Genomic DNA, 18983 nt, shown 5'->3' on the forward strand with positions numbered 1-18983 from the left:
TCTTTCCCAAAATATCATTGACCTTGAGACTTTCAGGAATGTATGTCTTTCTAGAATTGAATTCTTAAATTAATATTAAATATAGAAAAAATGTATACTGAAAAGCTTTTAAAATTTTTTATATTCTTCAGAAAATCAAATGCATTTATATTCCTAAATTCTCTAAGAAATAGCAAGGAGGTCTCTCACTCTTGACAAAGTAGGTATACAAAGGCTTCTCAACTCCAAATCTTAGCTTAATTTTCAAATCTATTTTGAGTTCATTTTTAATATTCAAGCTCACAACATTAGCAAAACCAGAGAGGTATCCTATAAAAAATTTTTTAACTAATGAAGAGAAGTTAGTTTCTTTAAAGTTCACCTCTTGTTATTATGAGAAAATAATCTTGGAATCAGCTTAATTTTTAATGTTTAAACTTTTAAAAGCTGAAGTAAGTGCTTTAATCATTTGTGTGATTTACCTTAAGACTTAGAAAAAATCACTTCAAATGCTTTTAGGCATAGTTCTCAAATATGTAGTAATTTTTTGCCATGTTAAAATGTTTGTATATTTTGCTTTAAGTGTGTATAGCTAGTTAGATTCAAATATTTGTTTAATATACATACATTCTCCCTGGAGTTTACTTTTTTTGGAGTGCAATTTGGAGGTTTCATATGTATGTCAGGGGTCAACTCCCCAAATTTAATATATATGAAAAATTTTGCTCAGAATATAAATTGCACTTTTCCTTTTTTCAACAGTGAATTTAGTAAAAATCCCCATATCGTGAGTTTTGTTGGAAATCAGGTAACTATAAGAAGAGCTGATGGCTCACTGATTCACATCAGCATATCACCATATCCTGCTATTCTCCACGAATACGTAAGCAGTTCAAAATGGGAAGATGCTGTAAGACTTTGTCGTTTTGTTAAGGTACTTTACATTTCAGATCCATAGTTGTGTATATATTGTATATTAGTTTATATAATATCTTTGTGCAAAATGAGAAATGGTAAGAGCTAAGGGTGGGAAAAATTGCAAATGGGATCACATCTTTTTTTTAATAAGTGAAGACATGGGTGATACAGAGAGATAGGTGTTGTGTGATTTATTCTCTGAAGAAGCTATACTTTAAGTGAGTAGTTTCTTCTTACTGGTACATATAAAAACCTCTTATAGAACTTTTTTTTAAAAGTCAGATTCCCAAGTTCTACCCCCCACAGAGATTCTAATTTATTAGATCCAGTGAGCCTGGGCATATCTTTAAGTTCCTCAGATTATTTGTACAGCTAAGGTTAAGAACCACTCACTACTTTAGATCAACATTTCCCAACCTGGTTGAATCAAGTATTTTCCAAGCATATTTGACCGCAGAACTGTTTTATTTTACATTGGTTAATTCCCTTAGACTACACTTTTGTGAAGACTTTTAGATGCTTTTCCTTACAATGGGTTGTTGGTGGCAATCTGCTATAATAGCGTTGTCTGAGAAACTCACTGTTTCTATGGTTCCCTGTAGTTGCATTCTTTGACATCTCATCAAAAAGACTGGAGGGCTTATAACCTTGAATTATGGTAAAAGTATATTGTCAGTTCAAAATAAACCTTTGATCATTAGAAATGAACATTTTCAAAAATCTTTATTCAAAACATTCTCTATGTGTTATTAATATATTTTAACAAAGTAGCCACAATGAAATTTCCACATCCTTAACCTATTAAATTATTGGTTTTTCAGTGCCATGCTCAGTGATTTTTTATTTTTCATTAAAATATAACTTTATTCTATTTTAATTCACTGTTTATTTTAAGGCAGTTCAGCCCTGTAGTTGAAATAATTGTTCTCATTTTTCACTTTAGGAGCAAACCATGTGGGCTTGCCTAGCTGCTATGGCAGTCGCTAATCGAGATATGACTACTGCAGAAATAGCTTACGCAGCAATTGGTGAAGTAAATAATGTTTACTTACGTGTATGTGTTTGTGTGGTTTTCTTACCGTAACTTGTTACTATTCACTTCAAATATTTTCCTTTCTTTTAGATTGATAAGGTTCAATACATCAATTCTATAAAAAATCTTCCATCTAAAGAATCAAAAATGGCCCACATATTAATGTTTAGTGGGAACATACAGGAGGCTGAAATGGTACTTCTTCAGGCTGGCCTTGTTTATCAAGCGATTCAGATCAATATTAATCTCTACAACTGGGAAAGGTAATAAAAATGTTTTTCATCAATTCCAAAACCTGATTGATCTTAGTGTATTCTTCTACCGACCACTTAGTAAATTACATCTTCCACTGTACTTGTTTCCTAGTATCATATAAGAATTTATTCACATTTATATTTGTGAGTAGTTTGCCATTAAAGATTTTTGCCTTCTCTGAATCATGATTGATTAGAAGTTGTCTGTGAAGAAGAAAAGAGAGTCTAGGATGTCTCCAGAATTTCTGATTTCAGTAACTGGATAGATGGTGGTAAGAATATTAGCAGATTTGGAAGAGATGTTAGATTTGAAGTATTTGTGAAGAGATAAGTGATAATAGTTGATTATTGGACCTGGAGCTCAAGAAAGATTTGAACTAGAGATGTCGATTTAGGAGTCATCAGCAAATGAATGGAAGCTAGAAGAATGGATGCAGTTGCCTGGGGAATGTGAGGAGTGAGAAGACATAAACTATTTTTATGGGATGGGTGAAAAAAAAGAGAAATCCACTGAAAGATTGGCGTAAAGCAGTCAGACAGGCAGAGAGAGGAGCCAAGGAAGATTTGTGAAGCTAGGGAAGAGATACCAAAGGATTTGTAACGAGGAGTGGTCAGTAACCTTCCCCGCTGCCTTAGGCTTTGGGACAGGTTGCTTTCTGAGGCTGAGTGGCAGGCTGCTCTTCTCTATGACATATTAGGTTTCTCTACTCATTCTCTCAGGTATGTCTCTCTCAGTGAACAAGGTTGTAGTGCTTATATGCACCTGAAGTTACTGTGTTACAAAGCTGGCATGTTGACTTTTCCAGGTTTGAAATGTCTTTCATCATCTTCGTCTCTCTCTGTGCTCAAAAATAACCCATAAATCTTTCAATTACTGGCCCCTTACTTATAATCCCCTCAGATTAGAATTTTTATAGTCCTATCTCTATCTTCCCCTTGAATAGAAGTAACAAAATGGCTAAAAAAGTAACAAAAGGTAGTTAATTTTGTTATGGACATACTATAGTCTCTTTATTTAATTTATACATTAATTATCTACACTCTTCATACAATTCAGCCACCCTGTTTCTATCCTTTATTTTCACAAATTTGTTGTCATTGTTTGGCTATACAAAGGATCATGAAAGATGTTTTAGGTTCTACAAATATGAATAGGCCATTGTTCTTATCCTCAATTTATTTATAATTCACAAATATTAAAGTAACTATTTTGGAAAGAGACAGTATGAATAATTTTTTAAAACCCTGTATTAAAGAACTAACAGAAAATTGTATATACCATTACTAAGCCATGAGTTCCATGAGAAATAGGGAAGAATGGTGTTCACAGCATATTTTCAACTGATACTTTTGAGAAAATGTTTATGTTGATAAATGTTAGGCATTACTATTTATATAGCACTCTGAACACCATATAGTATAACAGATATTTTAAAAATCATCCTTATATTAAAAAGCTTGCAACCTACGTAGGAATTCCATTTTATTGTCATTAATAATAGTGAGGCTTCTATTTACTGAGTGCTTATCATGTGCCAAGAATTGTGTTAAACACTTTCCTTATATCATCTTATTTGGTCATCACAACATTATACAAATGAGGAAGTTGAGGGTTACTCATAAGTAGCTGGCTGATCTAGGATTTGAACCTAAGTTTCCCAGTATCAAAGAGGACCTGAATTTTCTGCTATTACCACAATAAAATATATACTGCTGATACTACTACTTACATTGTTTTATAGGATTGATGTTTACCTCTTTTGTTATTTATCTTTGTAAATTTTATGTCACCTTTCACCTTTCAGATTATACACTTCTAGAAGGATAGAAACATTTTATCATTTTATATTATCTATATACATAGTAGGTACTTAATATTCATGCTCTTAATCTTTATGCAATACTCTTAATCATTTTGCCTTGCACTTCCTCTACAAACATTGGGTGTAGATACATACAGTATATAAATGTCAGAGCAGGTCCGTGAAGCGTTTGCCTCTGATGGCTTCTATTGATGGCCTATAATACAGCCCTTTGAACATTTCTCATACCTCCTTGACCTAAGTGAAAATTACCTCTTTCCAGAGGACACTCCTTCCCTACCAGTCCTCTCAGATGGAGTCAGTTTATTCTCTCTGACTCCACATTCCTTAGGTCTGGGTGTGAGTGCAGTTGGTGTCCTTTTTGCCTCCCCCATCTTTACTTCTCTTGTAAAATCTCTGATCCTTTGAGACTTAGGTCATGTGACTATACTTATTTTCTGCTAACTTCACATCTTCCCTACTATCCCTACATCCTGCTATCTGTGCCGCCTCTTCCCCTCCTCCAGTTTTCAGCAAATGACTCTGCCTTAAGATATTAGATCTCAGGGAGAGGGAAAACAAGAGGGACAAAGAGATGTAATGGGGAAAGAGAACGAATGCTGGGTGCTCCTCCGTTCCTCCTATCTACCTGGCATCTCCTTTTCTTATGCTTTGTGTTTTTCATCTAAACTATAAACCAATGGGTTGGTCAAATGCTGGTAGACCTTTATGCCTGCCTGGTAAGTCAATAAACGTCAAGGAGCGTTGTTCAAGGCTCCTGATTACTATTTACACACTTAAGACTCCTAAATATGCATCTTTCTTCTAGCCCTCTGTCCTGCCCATGTTTGCTTCCAGAACCCAGTTATCCACCTGCCTATTCAGCATTTCCATTGGCTGTCTCATATGTTTGAGTTCAAATTTATATTTATTCCCTCATAAACTTGGTTCTCTTCCAGAGTAATCTATCTTATCTTTTCAGTCTACCCAAAGCTGGAAATTTAGGAGTTACTTTTGACATTTTCCTTACCCTCTTTCCCCCATACTCCAATTACCAACCATTTTCCCTCTCAAATACCTCTGGCACTCATCCACTTTACTACCAGCACCCTTATCTAAGCTGATCCAAGTTTTTCTTTTTTCCTTTTTTTTTTTTTTTTTTTTTTCCGTGCGAGCATCTTAGTTCCCCGACCAGGGCTTGAATCCACACCCCATGCAGTGAAAGTGTGGAGTTTTAACCACTGGACCTCCAGGGAATTCCCTGATCCAAGTTTTTCTTAATAAAACATCATCAGTGGTCTCTCTGCACCTACCTTGTCCTTTTCCTATCCATTCTTCATACTGTAGTCATAGTGATCTTTTCACAGTGGAAATCATCATGTCACTCTTGACCCCTGACTCACTTAAATGAAACCCATAGTTTCCCATCACTTTTAGCATAAATATCAAAGACTGGATAAGAATGACTTCAGATAATCAGCAGAAGTAATTATAACTGCTAAGAAACTCTTAAAAATCTTATGTATTGTCTTCATTTCCAAATTCTGCAGATATTTCTGAAACCAGTTGGAATATTTCTTCCTAATGCATATTCATTCATTCAGCAGATATTTATTGAATGTCTGCCATACCAGACATATTTAGATATAACATGGAGATCTGCTTAAAACAACAACAGCAGTCTTTTGGTGAAATGTCTGGTCATTTTTTTAAAAATGTATTTATGTTTTAATTTGTTTGTTTGCTCCGGCTCCTTAGTTGCAGCACGTGGGCTCCTTAGTTGCGGCATGCTAACTCTTAGTTGTGACATGCATGTGGGATCTAGTTCCCAGACCAGGGATCGAACCTGGACCCTGTGCATTGGGAGCGCAGAGTCTTAACCACTGAGCCACCAGGGAAGTCCCACGTCTGGTCATTTTTAATGACTTGTTCAAAAGGACTGCTGAATGGTACAAAGACAAATGTAGTGGTTAAGAATGGGGGCTTTGAAATAAGACCTGGGTTTGATTTCTGGTTCTGCACTTACTAGTCCTGTGATCTTGGACAGATTAGTGAGGCTCTGTAAGCCTCTGTTTCCTTGTGTTTAAAATGGTGATAATAACAAAAACCACATGTTTGTTGTTGGGATTAAGTAAAATAGCATGTGAAAATCTCTTAGCATACTGCCTGATACATAGTAAGCCTTCAATAAATGGTAGCTACTATTCATTCTTTAATTATTTATTGAATGTCTCTAGTGTGCCAGGTCTTAGGCATGGGGGAATATAGCAATGAACAAAACTGACAAAGTTCTGTGATGACAATTTTGATTCTAAATGATATAGCTAATATAAAAAAATAGAAGTAAGAGGGATAAATACTTGGATCCAATATAGGAATCAGCTTATAACAACATAATCCAAAGAATGGCTTGCTTAGAGAGTAGAATAATCCCCATCTGCGAAGGTATTCAAACATAGGACGATGAGAAAATTATGTGACTGATTGATTAATTAATAATAGACTTCTTGCATGCCTATCTATGTAGATGGTGTTCTTTTAAAAATGATCTTATTTTTTTCTCCACATGTATTACCCTCTTCTGGGAGTGAGTAAATAATTGTTCTCATAAACTAAGACTTCCAGAACTGGTTTATGTTATCGAATAGTGTTTCGAGTTTTAAAAAAATTTTTGAGTGTTGTGTATATTCCAGCAAAGTCTTTAATTTGTCTGTGTCTTTCATCAGGAGGGTAAGCCCACATTTGGTATCTGTGTAGAACCGAAGCTGTACTGGATGGTAAATTTTTGTGTTGGGGTGAGTGGGGAGGGTGGGGTGGTGACTAAGCTGTCTAACAATTTGGATTTGTTGAGTTTTAGTTACCTTTGTGTATCCAGTTCATGAGGTCCAGCAGGAGTGGGATATACAGGTGTGAAGTTGAGTGGAGGTCCTAGACATTGGGGGAAAGACACTGAGGGAATTATCAGCCTTTGGAGTAGCTGCGGCCATGAGTGTGGCTCAAGAATGTAAAGAAGGAAAAAGAAAAGAGGGCAGGGCTTCCCTGGTGGCGCAGTGGTTGAGAGTCCGCCTGCCGATGCAGGGGACACGGGTTCGTGCCCCAGTCCGCGAAGATCCCACATGCCGAGGAGCGGCTGGGCCCGTGAGCCATGGCCTCTGAGCCTGCGCGTCCGTAGCCTGTGCTCCGCAACAGAAGAGGCCACAACAGTGAGAGGCCCGCGTACCACAAAAAAGCAAAAAAAAGAAAAGAGGGCAGCAGGCAGATTTCCCCTGAAATTCAACACTTAATGATCTGGTTGAAGAGGAGGATTCAGCGAAAGAGATCAGGAGGGACCAAAAAAGATGGCATTTAAAAACTATTTATTATGGAAAATTTCAAATGTATACAAAAGTAAAGCGAATAGTATAATAAATCTCCATGTACCCATCACTCAGCTTCAACAGTTATCAATTTGTGAATAATCTCTACTCCTCCTCTATCCCTCCCCACAATTTTTAAAAGCAAATCCCAGTCATAATATCATTTTATCTATGAATATCTCAGTATGTATCTTAAAGATTTTTTTAATCCAGCCACAGTATCATGATCACACTTTTAAAAGTTAACAATAATTCTATTCAGTGTGCTTATTTCTCTGATTATCTCATAAATGTTTTGTTTTATGGTTTGTTTGATTCAGGATTCATAAAATATTCATACATTTTGATTGGTTGATACATTCTTAGGTTTCTTTTCATCTATAGGTTCTCCTATTTCTTTTTTGTGTTTTCTTGCTATTTTCCCAACTGGGCCTGTAGAATTCTGGAAGGATAGAATTTAAGTATTGGATGATAAATATATTAGATTGCTTTTAGGATTCCTGAATTTCTATATTTGTTTAAGTCCTTTAGAAGGGAACAGATTTTACTTTGTGAATATGGGTTATTCCACTTGAGAAGCATAGTCTTGCTGCTTTGTGCTTCCGTCATTTATATTTGAACTTGAAAATTGCCTACGACCTAATAAGATGCAGCCCTTGAGGAGTAGTAGATATGCAAGTTATCTATTTGACATTCACTTTGGACATTTGGTGGTAGTCTGTTTTCAAACACTGAAGTTAAGAGAGGTAGAAACTAGAAGCTCCAGGTATGCATATTGATCCTTTATGTAAGTATTAATAAAAATAGTTTTTCTACTTAGACCAGTTATATAAAGTGGTTTTGCTTCGTTCAAGTTATGCAAAAAAATTATATTTTGAAGTTATAACATCTTTTAATGTAACTTCCTTCTGTTTAAAATCAGAGAGGATACATGGAGTTTTTCCAGCCCCATAATCTAATGTTACATTTGTTTGGTTGCTGAATAACCATTTTAAAGCTAGAGACATACTGTTCCCATAACTCTTAGATAATTTGGAGTAAATTCCCTCCTAAATGTGGTAGAGAAACATTTTTTACCCAGTGTGTGCTTTTAGAGAACATTTAAAATAGCACATATCATTTGAATGTTTAACTTTAGCTACTGCTTTTCAATCAGATAATTAATATGTATTTTATAATAATAATAATGACTGTAATAGCAGATAAGTCTTAGCATCTAAATGCAGGATTAGGAACTTCCCTGGCGGTCCAGTGGTTAAGACTTTGCCTTCCAATGCAGGGGGTGTGGGTTCTATCCCTGTTCGGGGAGCTAAGATCCCACATGCCTCACAGCCAAAAAACCCCAAACATAAAACAGAAGCAATATTGTAACAAATTCAATAAAGACTTTAAAAATGGTCCACATAAAAAAATCTTAAAAAAAAAAATAAATGCAGGATTAGGCATCATAGTCTATCCTTTCTACATAATTAAACGTGTTGATGTTCCATAACAAAGTCTCTCTTTGGAATTTTTGAAAAGCCCCAACCCAGAATAGATGCTTATGTATTCCCCACTTAGAACACCTCCAGTTTTGCACAGTCGAGAACTCCTTCCCCCATCATGTACAATCATAAAGAAAGAATGGGAACTGGAACTTCTGAGGTGCCGGCGAGGTTGTTCACCAGAGTCTCCACTCACACATACAACATGGGAATCAGAGCCTTAGGGATGAAGAGGGGGCTGATGTGAGAGAGGGCTAGAAGAATTAAGGCATCTTTACTTCTGTTTCTCATCTTTTGAGCCTCTATAGATCGTTTCTTGCCTTCTCTTGTTTTCTACTTTTGTTCCTCTGTATCCTAATACCTCTGCATTTTTTCCATGTGTCTTCTTTTTCTCTGAAAGACAGAAAGTCACAGAGGAATGAGGGAACTTTGTGAGGAGTTTGTGATGGGTAGCAAATATCCTTGGATTTAGCAATATTGTTTATGCCAATATATTTTTGTAAGAAATCATTGTACTGAACTTTGACATTATCATTTGTATTATACATGACTTACATTCATAATTTATCATATTGTCTTTAATATCTCAATTGTCTATCATTTGTCAATTAATACATACATAATATCTAAAATACTTTTTAAAGTGACAATTTAGTTTACATCAAACCAAAGCATGCTAAGAATCAAATAAATTTTCCTACTAAACAGTCACACATTGCAAAAGTTCTAGTCAGTAGTCAGTTTTGTCTAAAACAACAAGTTCGTAATAGTTGGCTCTGATAAACCATCACTGGCCTATTCAGAAATCATGTGTTATATTAGAAAGCAAGAGAGCTTGAGAAATATTGTACTTTGACTATTATGATGACTGTTTCCCATACTTTAAAACAGGATAACAATGAACAGTGTAGGAGAGCTATATTCTACTAGATTGTTCCTGGCTCAGCTAATATGAGTTATGCATAGGATCGCGGGCTGAGTTGCTGTCCAAAACCTACATGCAAAAATAGGCCTGGAACTGAAGAATAATCTTTTCATCTCCCTCCAAATTATCAATATATAGATTTTATGCCTTTGGTGTTATAACCGTGAGTTTAGCAATTCATTTAGTTCTTGTCTGCTATTTAAATAAAATATTACCTTAAAATAACTTGGTTACATAGATAGATATTAATTAACTTATAAAATTTAAATGGCTATTAGCTTTTTCTAAGAATCAAATGGCAAAAGGCATTTTGTCAGACTTTTATTATCCTCAAATTTTATTTTCATAATATTTTTAGTTTACTGTACTAATAATAAGGATAAGTAAGGGTATCAGTATTTAGTTGAATATTGAACAGAATAAATTCATTACTGACTTAAAAAATGGTCAAGATAGTCGAACCACTTACATTAGGGGAGTTCATTCACTTGAATTTTATTATGATTTCAATGAATTTTTCAATGAACATTTATGATACACACACTCTGTAGTACTCACCAAAGAGAAATGAAACCCAGATCTCCCTTCAATAAATGTGTAGGTTAGTGGAAGGAACAGATTCATAATAGTTACAATACACTGTAAGCAGAGCTGAAATAATAGTATGTATAAAATGTTCTGTAGCACAGATAAGATATAATGGTCATTTATTTCTACAAGGAGAGCTGGTCAGGGAGAAGAGATCATGTTTGGTCTGGACCCTGAAGTATAAATAGGAATTTGCAAGATGGATAAGGTAGGGAATGACGTGCCTTTCATATTGAGGGAGGAGTGGAGGGATCAACATAGACTTTCCCACCCTTTCACCCCGAAACTCCACTGCCCGTAGAGGCTAACACAGCAATGCGGATAATCTGTTTTCTTTCTCATTGTAGGGCACTTGAATTAGCTGTTAAATACAAAACACATGTTGATACAGTGCTGGCCTACCGACAAAAGTTTTTGGAGACATTTGGTAAACAGGAAACTAATAAACGATACCTGCAGTATGCAGAAGGTGTAAGTATTATGCAGTATTTGGTAATAATGTATATGCTTTATAAGTATGCATTATTCATCCTAATGCGACAAAATTTGAATAATTCTTACCATAATCTCTAAAAAAAAACTACTTTTTGCCTTTCAATGTTAGTCTTATTTTGACTATGTAATTGTATTACTGAATATTTTTCTGGACTCTTATAGCCATGTTTTGATTAACTCAAGTCTGGTTTTATAATATTCAATTTGTGTTAAGGTTGTGTGCTAACTGATATTTTTAGATAAACAGTATAAATGGCAAGGATGAAGGCTTCTAGCTCCTGACTTTTGTCTTCTACCAGCTGCCCTTTCTGCTCCAGGGGACATACATAAGCACAGAGGGCACTGGCCAGAAAATGGATACGTTGCCACTTTGCAGATTCTATCTAGGGAGCTCAGTTGCACTTCAAAAGGTGCCTGGCCTGGGTAGAGTTCACCGCCTAGAACAAAAGAATGCTAACCCTTTGCCTCTCAAGTTCCTACCAGAATATAAGGTTTTATAAACCCAATTAGAAAAAAGCCATTCCAGTACATATCAGCACACAGGAGAGCCAGAACAAGGGCGTTTGTCCCAGCGCCTAGAGCAGAAAAGATTGTGGACACCTGCCCAGATCCTTCTATACTCAAATGGCAGAAATAGAGCTCACCTGTAGCCATGCAGATTCAAGAGACTTGTAATCCCAAAACAGGGCCAACCTTGCTCCCAGCTCTGTGAACTAGTTGATTCCTTTAGCCTTTTAGTCATTCATTTATTCAAAAAATGTTTATGAGTACTAACTCCAGGCCAGGCACTATGCTATGTGTTGAAACAGATAATGGCTTCTGTCTTCATGGAGCTTATAGACTGTGGGAGTGCCCCTCCTTGGGGATAGAATAAAATGGAATGTTCTGATTTATCGTAGGGGGCAGAATATATAAGAGGAAGCTTGGGAAGAGGAAAGAAGATGTAGAGTGAAGGCACCTACTAAAGGCAACATTATCCATTTGCCGTATTTAGAATATTGAGTGTCATGAACCACATTTTTGGACTTCAGACCAGTTTTCAGGGTAGTGAAGCCTTTGGGGCCATTCTTAGTTCTGCAGTGCAACTTTATCATCTGGATCCAGGATAGACACAAGTTGTGGGTTTCTTGGTGGAAAGGGATGTATTTTATAGACGCTCCACAAAAATTTTTTTGTTTGATTCAGAACTGTTTACTACTGAAATGGATCCTTCGGGAGTTTGGGCTATGAGGGCTTCCCTGGGAGCTCTGAGGGCTATACTCTCAATTCACAGACTATGACAGCAGCCACCAGCACTGAGTGCAAGGCAGCCCAGAGATTCAGTAGTCACCTCATCATTTTTGTCTCAGTTTTGAAAATATGACAGTATGTTAAAAATGAGCACCCACCTTAAATTTACTTTATTGTATAATTTTTAAGCAGATTAATACTACTCTGCTTCCTCTTCATCATCATTACTGACAATATTATTTTCACTGTGTTCACATTAGGTGCTTTTGAGGACATAAAAAATATAGTTTTTACCCTCAAGGAAATTATATTTCAGATATTAAAAACTTAACATTCATATCTTCTTTTTCATTATATACGTATTCACCTATAACTAACATATGATACTTCAGTCACAAGAGTAGTAGAAATGTTCAAAGTGGGAGAATCAGAACAACATGGCCTTTTTTGGTATTTTGGTTTCTTTTCATCCTGAAACTATATAGGTTACTTTGAGTCTCTATGGCACTATGTTCTAGTTTCCTACTTTTCTTCTTCACAGATGTAATTTGGAAGTTAACTAGAAATCATAAAGCAGTATTTTAAGATGAAAATTATCTTTGACTTAAAAATTATCTTAGCCAAAATTGTGATTATATAAACTCTTTATTTCAGAACTAAGAATTGAATAGAAAAAGATCATTCTTAAAAAGAAATTTATTCTCCCTATCTGGTGAACTCAAATGGGCTCACAACGCATAGCGTAAAAGTTTATAAGAAGTGAAGTTTGACATACATTCATATTTATGAACCCTGAAATATTATTTGGGCCTTTCTAGTTTAAAATATGGAAATCTGAGATCCATACACGGTGTACTATCTTCTAAGAACCCCATTAGAGCCATTATACCTGCTCTACAAGGGTGTTCAGTAAGTATTTGTAAAATAATTTATAAGTCTGGCAAATAAAGTCCACTTGAGGAATGCATTCAATCTACTGAATACATACTCTGTGCAGGAAGAGAAGTAGAAGAGACAGGAAATGTTTAAAGCATTATGCTAGGAGAAAGAAAAAAAGAGGGAAAAACAGGAGAGAAAATAACGAGAGATTGTTAAGTGATAGCTCATTTGCTGGATAATTAGTTACCTTTTATTCATTCAGTATTTACTGAGCACCTCCTGCAGACAATGTACTCTCCTTGGTGGTTGGGATATAATAGTAAACCTGGCAAACACTGACCCTCGTGAAACATATTCAAACGGAGGTGATAGTTAGTGATACAGTTAATTGTTCATTTCAGTTGTGATAAATGCCTCGAAGGTAGTGTACATAGTGCTGTAAGACTTTATGAATGACAGGCCTGACCTGGGGTGGGGGGGATCAGCAGATTTTTCTAAGCAAAGCAATTGCTATTTGAGCTGAGCTGTAAAGAACGGATAGTAGAAGCTGACTGAGGGTGTGGGGGGAGGGTGTGGCGATGGCCGTGTTCTAGGCAGAGGGAAGGCTCTGAAGTGGGAAAGAGTGACGAGCAAAAGGGAGATTGACCTGAGGGTTTCATAGGGCAAATTCGGCATATTGGATTTACCCTAAGATTAATGTAAAGATACTGAATGGAAGTGATGTGATCACTTTTCCCTTTTAAAATCCCAGTTCCTGGGACTTCCCTGGTGGCGCAGTGGTTAAGAATCTGCCTGCAAATGCAGGGGACTCAGGTTCGAGCCCTGATCCAGGAAGATCCCACGTGCCGCGGAGCAACTAAGCCCGTGTGCCACAACTACTGAGCCTGCGCTCTAGAGCCCAGGAGCCACCACTACTGAAGCCCGCGTGCCTAGAGCCTGTGCTCTGCAACAAGAGAAGCCACCGCAATGAGAAGCCTATGCACCGCAATGAAGAGTAGCCCCCTGCTCGCCCCAACTAGAGAAAGCCCGCGCACGGCAATGGAGACCCAATGCAGCCAAAAATAAACAAATAAATTTAAAAAAAATAATAAATAAAATAAAATGAAATCCCAGTTCCTGGGCTTCCCTGGTGGCGCAGTGGTTGAGAGTCCGCCTGTCGATGCAGGGGACACGGGTTCGTACCCCGGCCCAGGAATTTTCCACCAAAGTATCCTTTTTTCCCCTTTGGAAATTGTATACTTTGTATTTGTTAGTTTTCATTTTTAAAATTTATTTATTTATTCCATGGAATTATCTTGAGTAGGATTTTGTCAGTCAGTTAAAGGATATGATAATAAGAGCAAATGCATGGGATCTTGAAAGAATGGTGAAGGAGTACAGAGTGACTGCCCTGGGTCCTGGGTGCTGGGTCCTGGGTGGCTGGAATATTGATGGGACCAGACATTAAAGAGTCTTAACACTATGATAATAGACCTTATAATGGAGGCAGTGCAAAGACTTGGAGGTTTGTAATCAAGAAAATGACCTGAAAGATAACTTCTGATGTGGAAGATGGATTAGAGGTAAGGGTGGTGACAAGGAGACCAGTTAGGAGGTTACTGTAATAATCTCAGCAGGAGATGGAGACTGTAGGATTAATGTAAGAAAAAGTAGCAGTAAAATTAATAGAACATTGTGGTTGGGGGTGGGAGGAGAGGTGGTGAGGTAAGGCAAGACATTTGAGAGCAACTTCAACATTCCTAGTTGGTGACTGGTAGAGGAACATGAGCATATATGAGATTTGGACCTTTTGAGTTTGAATACATGAAAATAGACCATTGTTCTGAGTTTGAAGTCCCTGTGGGATGGCCCCTATCTAGGCAGAGATGTCTAGTGGGCAGTTGGAAATACCAATGTGAACATCAAAGGGTATTGATAAAGGAAGAATCAGGGCTAGATAAATAAATTTATGGTCATGACCATTTAGGAATAGTTGAAGCTATGAGAGTTGAGGAGATCTCCTAGGGAAAGTATGAAAAAGCTGTGGTTGGAACCCCAGTGAATACTAACAGTGAAGAGGTTACTGAGGGGAAGGATATAGGAGAAAAAGAAAAACAAAAGACTGAGGACATTTAGAAAAGAGAGCAGAAACCAGAAGAGAACAATATTGTACTGAGAGAGGTATTTCAAAGAGCGGTGGTCAGCCAGGTCCAGGGGATGCTCCTACATCAGGACCTTTTTCTTCCCTCTGTCTGTTAGTATGCTGTTCCCCAGATACACCCAGAGTCACTCACTCATCATCAGGTCTTCACGTCAGCTTCTCAGGGAGGCCTTCTCTGATCACTCTGTTTGAAATACAACACCCATCCCCCCCACAACTCCACCCCGGCGCTATCTCCCTCCCCTGTTTCCAAAACTTTTACCACTATTACTTGTCTTTGTTTATCTTTCTATGAAGACAGTGGTTTTTATCTTTTTGTTCACTGCTAAATCCTTGCTCCTAGAGCAATCCTGGGCATGGAGTGAGCATTAAATATTCGTTGAATGAGCAATTGAGTCGTATAGAGAAGGTGTGTAGGATGAGGGACTAAAACACTTAATGGTGGCGTTAGTGAAAAGCTTCTGAGGTGTAGTGGGAGCACAGTCATACCACAGTGGTCTGGGGAGAGGATGAGAGCCAGGAATGAAAAGAAGAATGAAGGTGGTAGCTTGTAGGGAGGCGGAATACAGAGGGAAGGATGATGAGTGGCAGCCAGTGAAGAGAAGGAAATTGAAATATGTAGGTAATAATTGAAGGCCGATGTCCTAGAGGAGTCAAAGAAGGCGAGATCAGGGACTTATGTGAAGAGGTTGCCCTGAGACAGAAGGGAACGAGATAAGGATGGATACCCTACTTTTATGAAAGGAAGGAAATTAAGTGAATTCATGCCTGATGGCCACTATATTCTCTGTAAAGTAGGAAGCTGATTTTCAGCTGAGAGTAAGAGAGATGGGGTAGAAGATGGAGAGCCATTTGCTATGATTTTAAAATTATTATTATGTGAATAAGAAGAATTGACCAACTAGGGACTAGAATAAGAAGTGCCAAGTAGTATTAACACTCCCTAGACTAGAAAAGGATGTGTTTTAGTGTAGAGGTCACTTGACAGCTGTCATGAGTACATCCTTATCTAAAACTCACTATTAAAAATACTCTATTCCAGAGACTAAATTATCAGGAGAACATTGTTCTAAAACTGGACAAATGCCAGAGTGAAAGTGAAACATTTATTTTCAGTAGGATAGCTGTCAACTAACACCCTCATTTGTACTATAACAAGTAACTAATATAGATGTCATCAATCTGCTTGATGCACTTCTGGTGCAGCTGAGCAACAGTTGTTTAGTGTATCATCAATACGTGGTTTTATTGTGATTGATCTGAAGAACATATGTAAGTCAATTTAAGCCTGGAGGAAGGCCAAGGCATTCATCAAGTTTTGTCTTTCTCTTTGCAAATGTTTTCTTAGATGAGTTGTTTTGCCATTTAAAAACATCAAGTTCTGACCTGATTGAAAAATGAGTCTTTCAAATAACCTAACATTTGCTCTGCCTTTTGATAAGCTGTCACTTGCGTCTGAGCACAGACTTTCATCTTCTATGAGTAAAGGGATTCTTTTAATTCATCAATTTTATGTATTATAGATAAGTATATGGAATGATTATCTAAAATATATCCATAAATTACTTCACAGGAATTTAGAGAAAGGATATTGGAATAAAAAATAACCAAATACTTAATTCTACCTACTTCCAACACAAAATAAAAGAGGCGTGAAGTCCTGTTAAGGTTAAATTAGTCTCAGTTACTTAAGGTAAATCTGTTCAGGCAGCAAGTAGTAACGCAGTCTGCTTTAATACTGCTTATTCCACTCCGCTCCCCTACATGGAGGTGAAAACCTATTCACTTTGGGCTCAGTCTCGGGAGTTTGGGTTTATTTCAAAGTAAATCAGAGTTAGTTTTAGGTAGGACCCAGTTTTTCCCATGTCTTGCCTGAGAGGACACACATTCCTTAATTAGTGATCTCCAAACTTTTAAAAATAGTAGAAGGCTTTTTCCCAAAGAAATTGTTTATTGAATTCAGAGCAGAGTCCATTCCTAACACTATGTCTGTTGATTTAGTGGAGGGGCAGGGCTGGATTTTGGGGGGGTCTGGTGGTTGGCTGAAAACAGATAAAAATATTATCACTTTTCAGTTATTCTTTTTATGTGTCTTTCAGCCTTGCTTTCCCACTACTTCCTCTAATATCTTTTCATCACTTTCTTTTTTTCCATAAATTTATTTATTTTATTTATTTTAATTTTGGCTGCGTTGGGTGTTCGTTGCTGTGCGCGGGCTTTCTCTAGTTGCGGTGAGCGGGGGCTACTCTTTGTTGCGGTGCGCGGGCTTCTCATTGTGGTGGCTTCTCTTGTTGCGGAGCACGGGCTCTAGGCGCACGGGCTTCAGTAGTTGTGGCGTGCAGGCTCAGTAGTTGTGGCTCACGGGCTCTAGAGCACAGGCTTGGCAGTTGTGGCGCACGGGCTTAGTTGCTCCGCGGTATGTGGGATCTTCCTGGACCAGGGTTTGAACCCGTGTCCCCTGCATTGGCAGGCGGATTCTTAACCACTGCGCCACCAGGGAAGCCCTCGTCATTTTCTTACCACCAAGTCTTCATATTATTTTAAGAGTTGTGAAGGAGCCCCTTTTGCAGAGTATGCTCTGGGAAAGCGGATGCTCCCCTATCTTTCCCCATAGGTAGGCTCCTAATGGAAACGTCAGTATAAAAGCAGTGAAGAGTTGACCCATTTGAAACATGGCCTACTGTTTCAAAAATGGAGCCCAGTCCATTCTCCCCCTTGTTTGGAGGAGAGCAGTCCATCTTCACTCACTCCTACCCCCTCAAACCTGAGGCACCGGAGCAGAATCCCAAGGCTCCATGGGACAGTTTAGATGTGCCTTTTATAAATAGCTACAACCAGATTTTGGTCTTTGGTATCACAATGAGAGTCTTTGCTTTTTATTGTGATAATTGTTCTATTAGGTCTTATTCTTAACGCTATTTCATTTTGGGGGGAGAATTATCTCTTCTTAACTTTTCTTTCCTGCCCTCTTTTTTCTCAAATGTTTTGGAAGTCATGCGTTCTGTTTTTGTTTACTCTTAGTTACTTTGCATTAAACAAAAATGTCTTATACTATATATGCATGTTTCTTCTTTTCTTCTACTGCAGCTTGAAATAGATTGGGAGAAAATCAAAGCCAAAATTGAGATGGAAATTACTAAAGAACGAGAGCGATCCTCAAGCAGCCAGCCCAGCAAGAATATTGGTCTTATGCACTAAATGCCATGCTTACCTTTAAGAAGTTTTACCTTTTGAAACTGATTCTGATTAACCAAGGATAAGCTTGTTTTCCTTGCTTAAAAAAAGGCAGAATCTCTAAGTATAAGCGCTCGCTGTGTATTTAATACCAAAAGGATATTCAGAAAGACTAAGCACAAAATAATTGATGTAATTTCATCTTTTATATTTTTAGTCCAATAATTAGCAAAACAGCCTATATATTTATGATGCATCTATGTAGTATTGCTTACATTCCAGTTTTCTGTCCATTATTTTATCCCTGAATCTTCAGTATGAACAATATTAATGCTGATAATAAAACATTGGACTCTTTCAAATGTATGTCATCATTAATTTCTATTTGATCTCAATTGTAAAGTGCTCCAAAAGTTTATTTATACAACAACAAAAAATGAAGCTTGACTTATGAAAGTATAAAATAATACATATACTTGTATACCAATGTTCATAGCAGCAGTATTCAGAATAGCAAAATGGTGGGCAAAAAAAGACGGTCATCAGCAGATGAATGGATAAACAATATGCGGTATTTACACACAGTGGAATATTATCCAGCCTTTAAAGAGAATGAAATTCTGATACGTGCTACAACATGGATGAACCTTGAAAATACTATGCTAAGTGAAATAAGCCAGACACAAAAGGTCACACATTGTATGATCCCACTGACATGAGATACCA

The 18983-nt window shown here is 37.2% G+C and overlaps 1 protein-coding gene across 4 annotated transcripts in view; it reads left to right on the forward strand.

Annotated features, from left to right (window-relative positions):
- IFT80 (intraflagellar transport 80) overlaps positions 1-18615 on the forward strand; it is a 108604-nt gene extending 89989 nt beyond the window's left edge. For all 4 annotated transcript variants that reach the window (XM_024754969.1, XM_024754968.1, XM_024754970.1 and 1 more), the window contains 5 exons: positions 742-913; positions 1841-1930; positions 2021-2193; positions 10687-10810; positions 18171-18615. In XM_024754969.1, coding sequence (XP_024610737.1) covers positions 742-913; positions 1841-1930; positions 2021-2193; positions 10687-10810; positions 18171-18281 — 670 coding nt within the window. In that variant the 3' untranslated portion in view covers positions 18282-18615. The remainder of the gene's footprint in view (positions 1-741; positions 914-1840; positions 1931-2020; positions 2194-10686; positions 10811-18170) is intronic.
- Positions 18616-18983: the final 368 nt, after the last annotated feature.

Source organism: Neophocaena asiaeorientalis, unplaced genomic scaffold (genome assembly GCF_003031525.2).
Source record: "Neophocaena asiaeorientalis asiaeorientalis breed wild unplaced genomic scaffold, Neophocaena_asiaeorientalis_V1.1 scaffold61, whole genome shotgun sequence".
Taxonomy (NCBI): domain Eukaryota; kingdom Metazoa; phylum Chordata; class Mammalia; order Artiodactyla; family Phocoenidae; genus Neophocaena; species Neophocaena asiaeorientalis.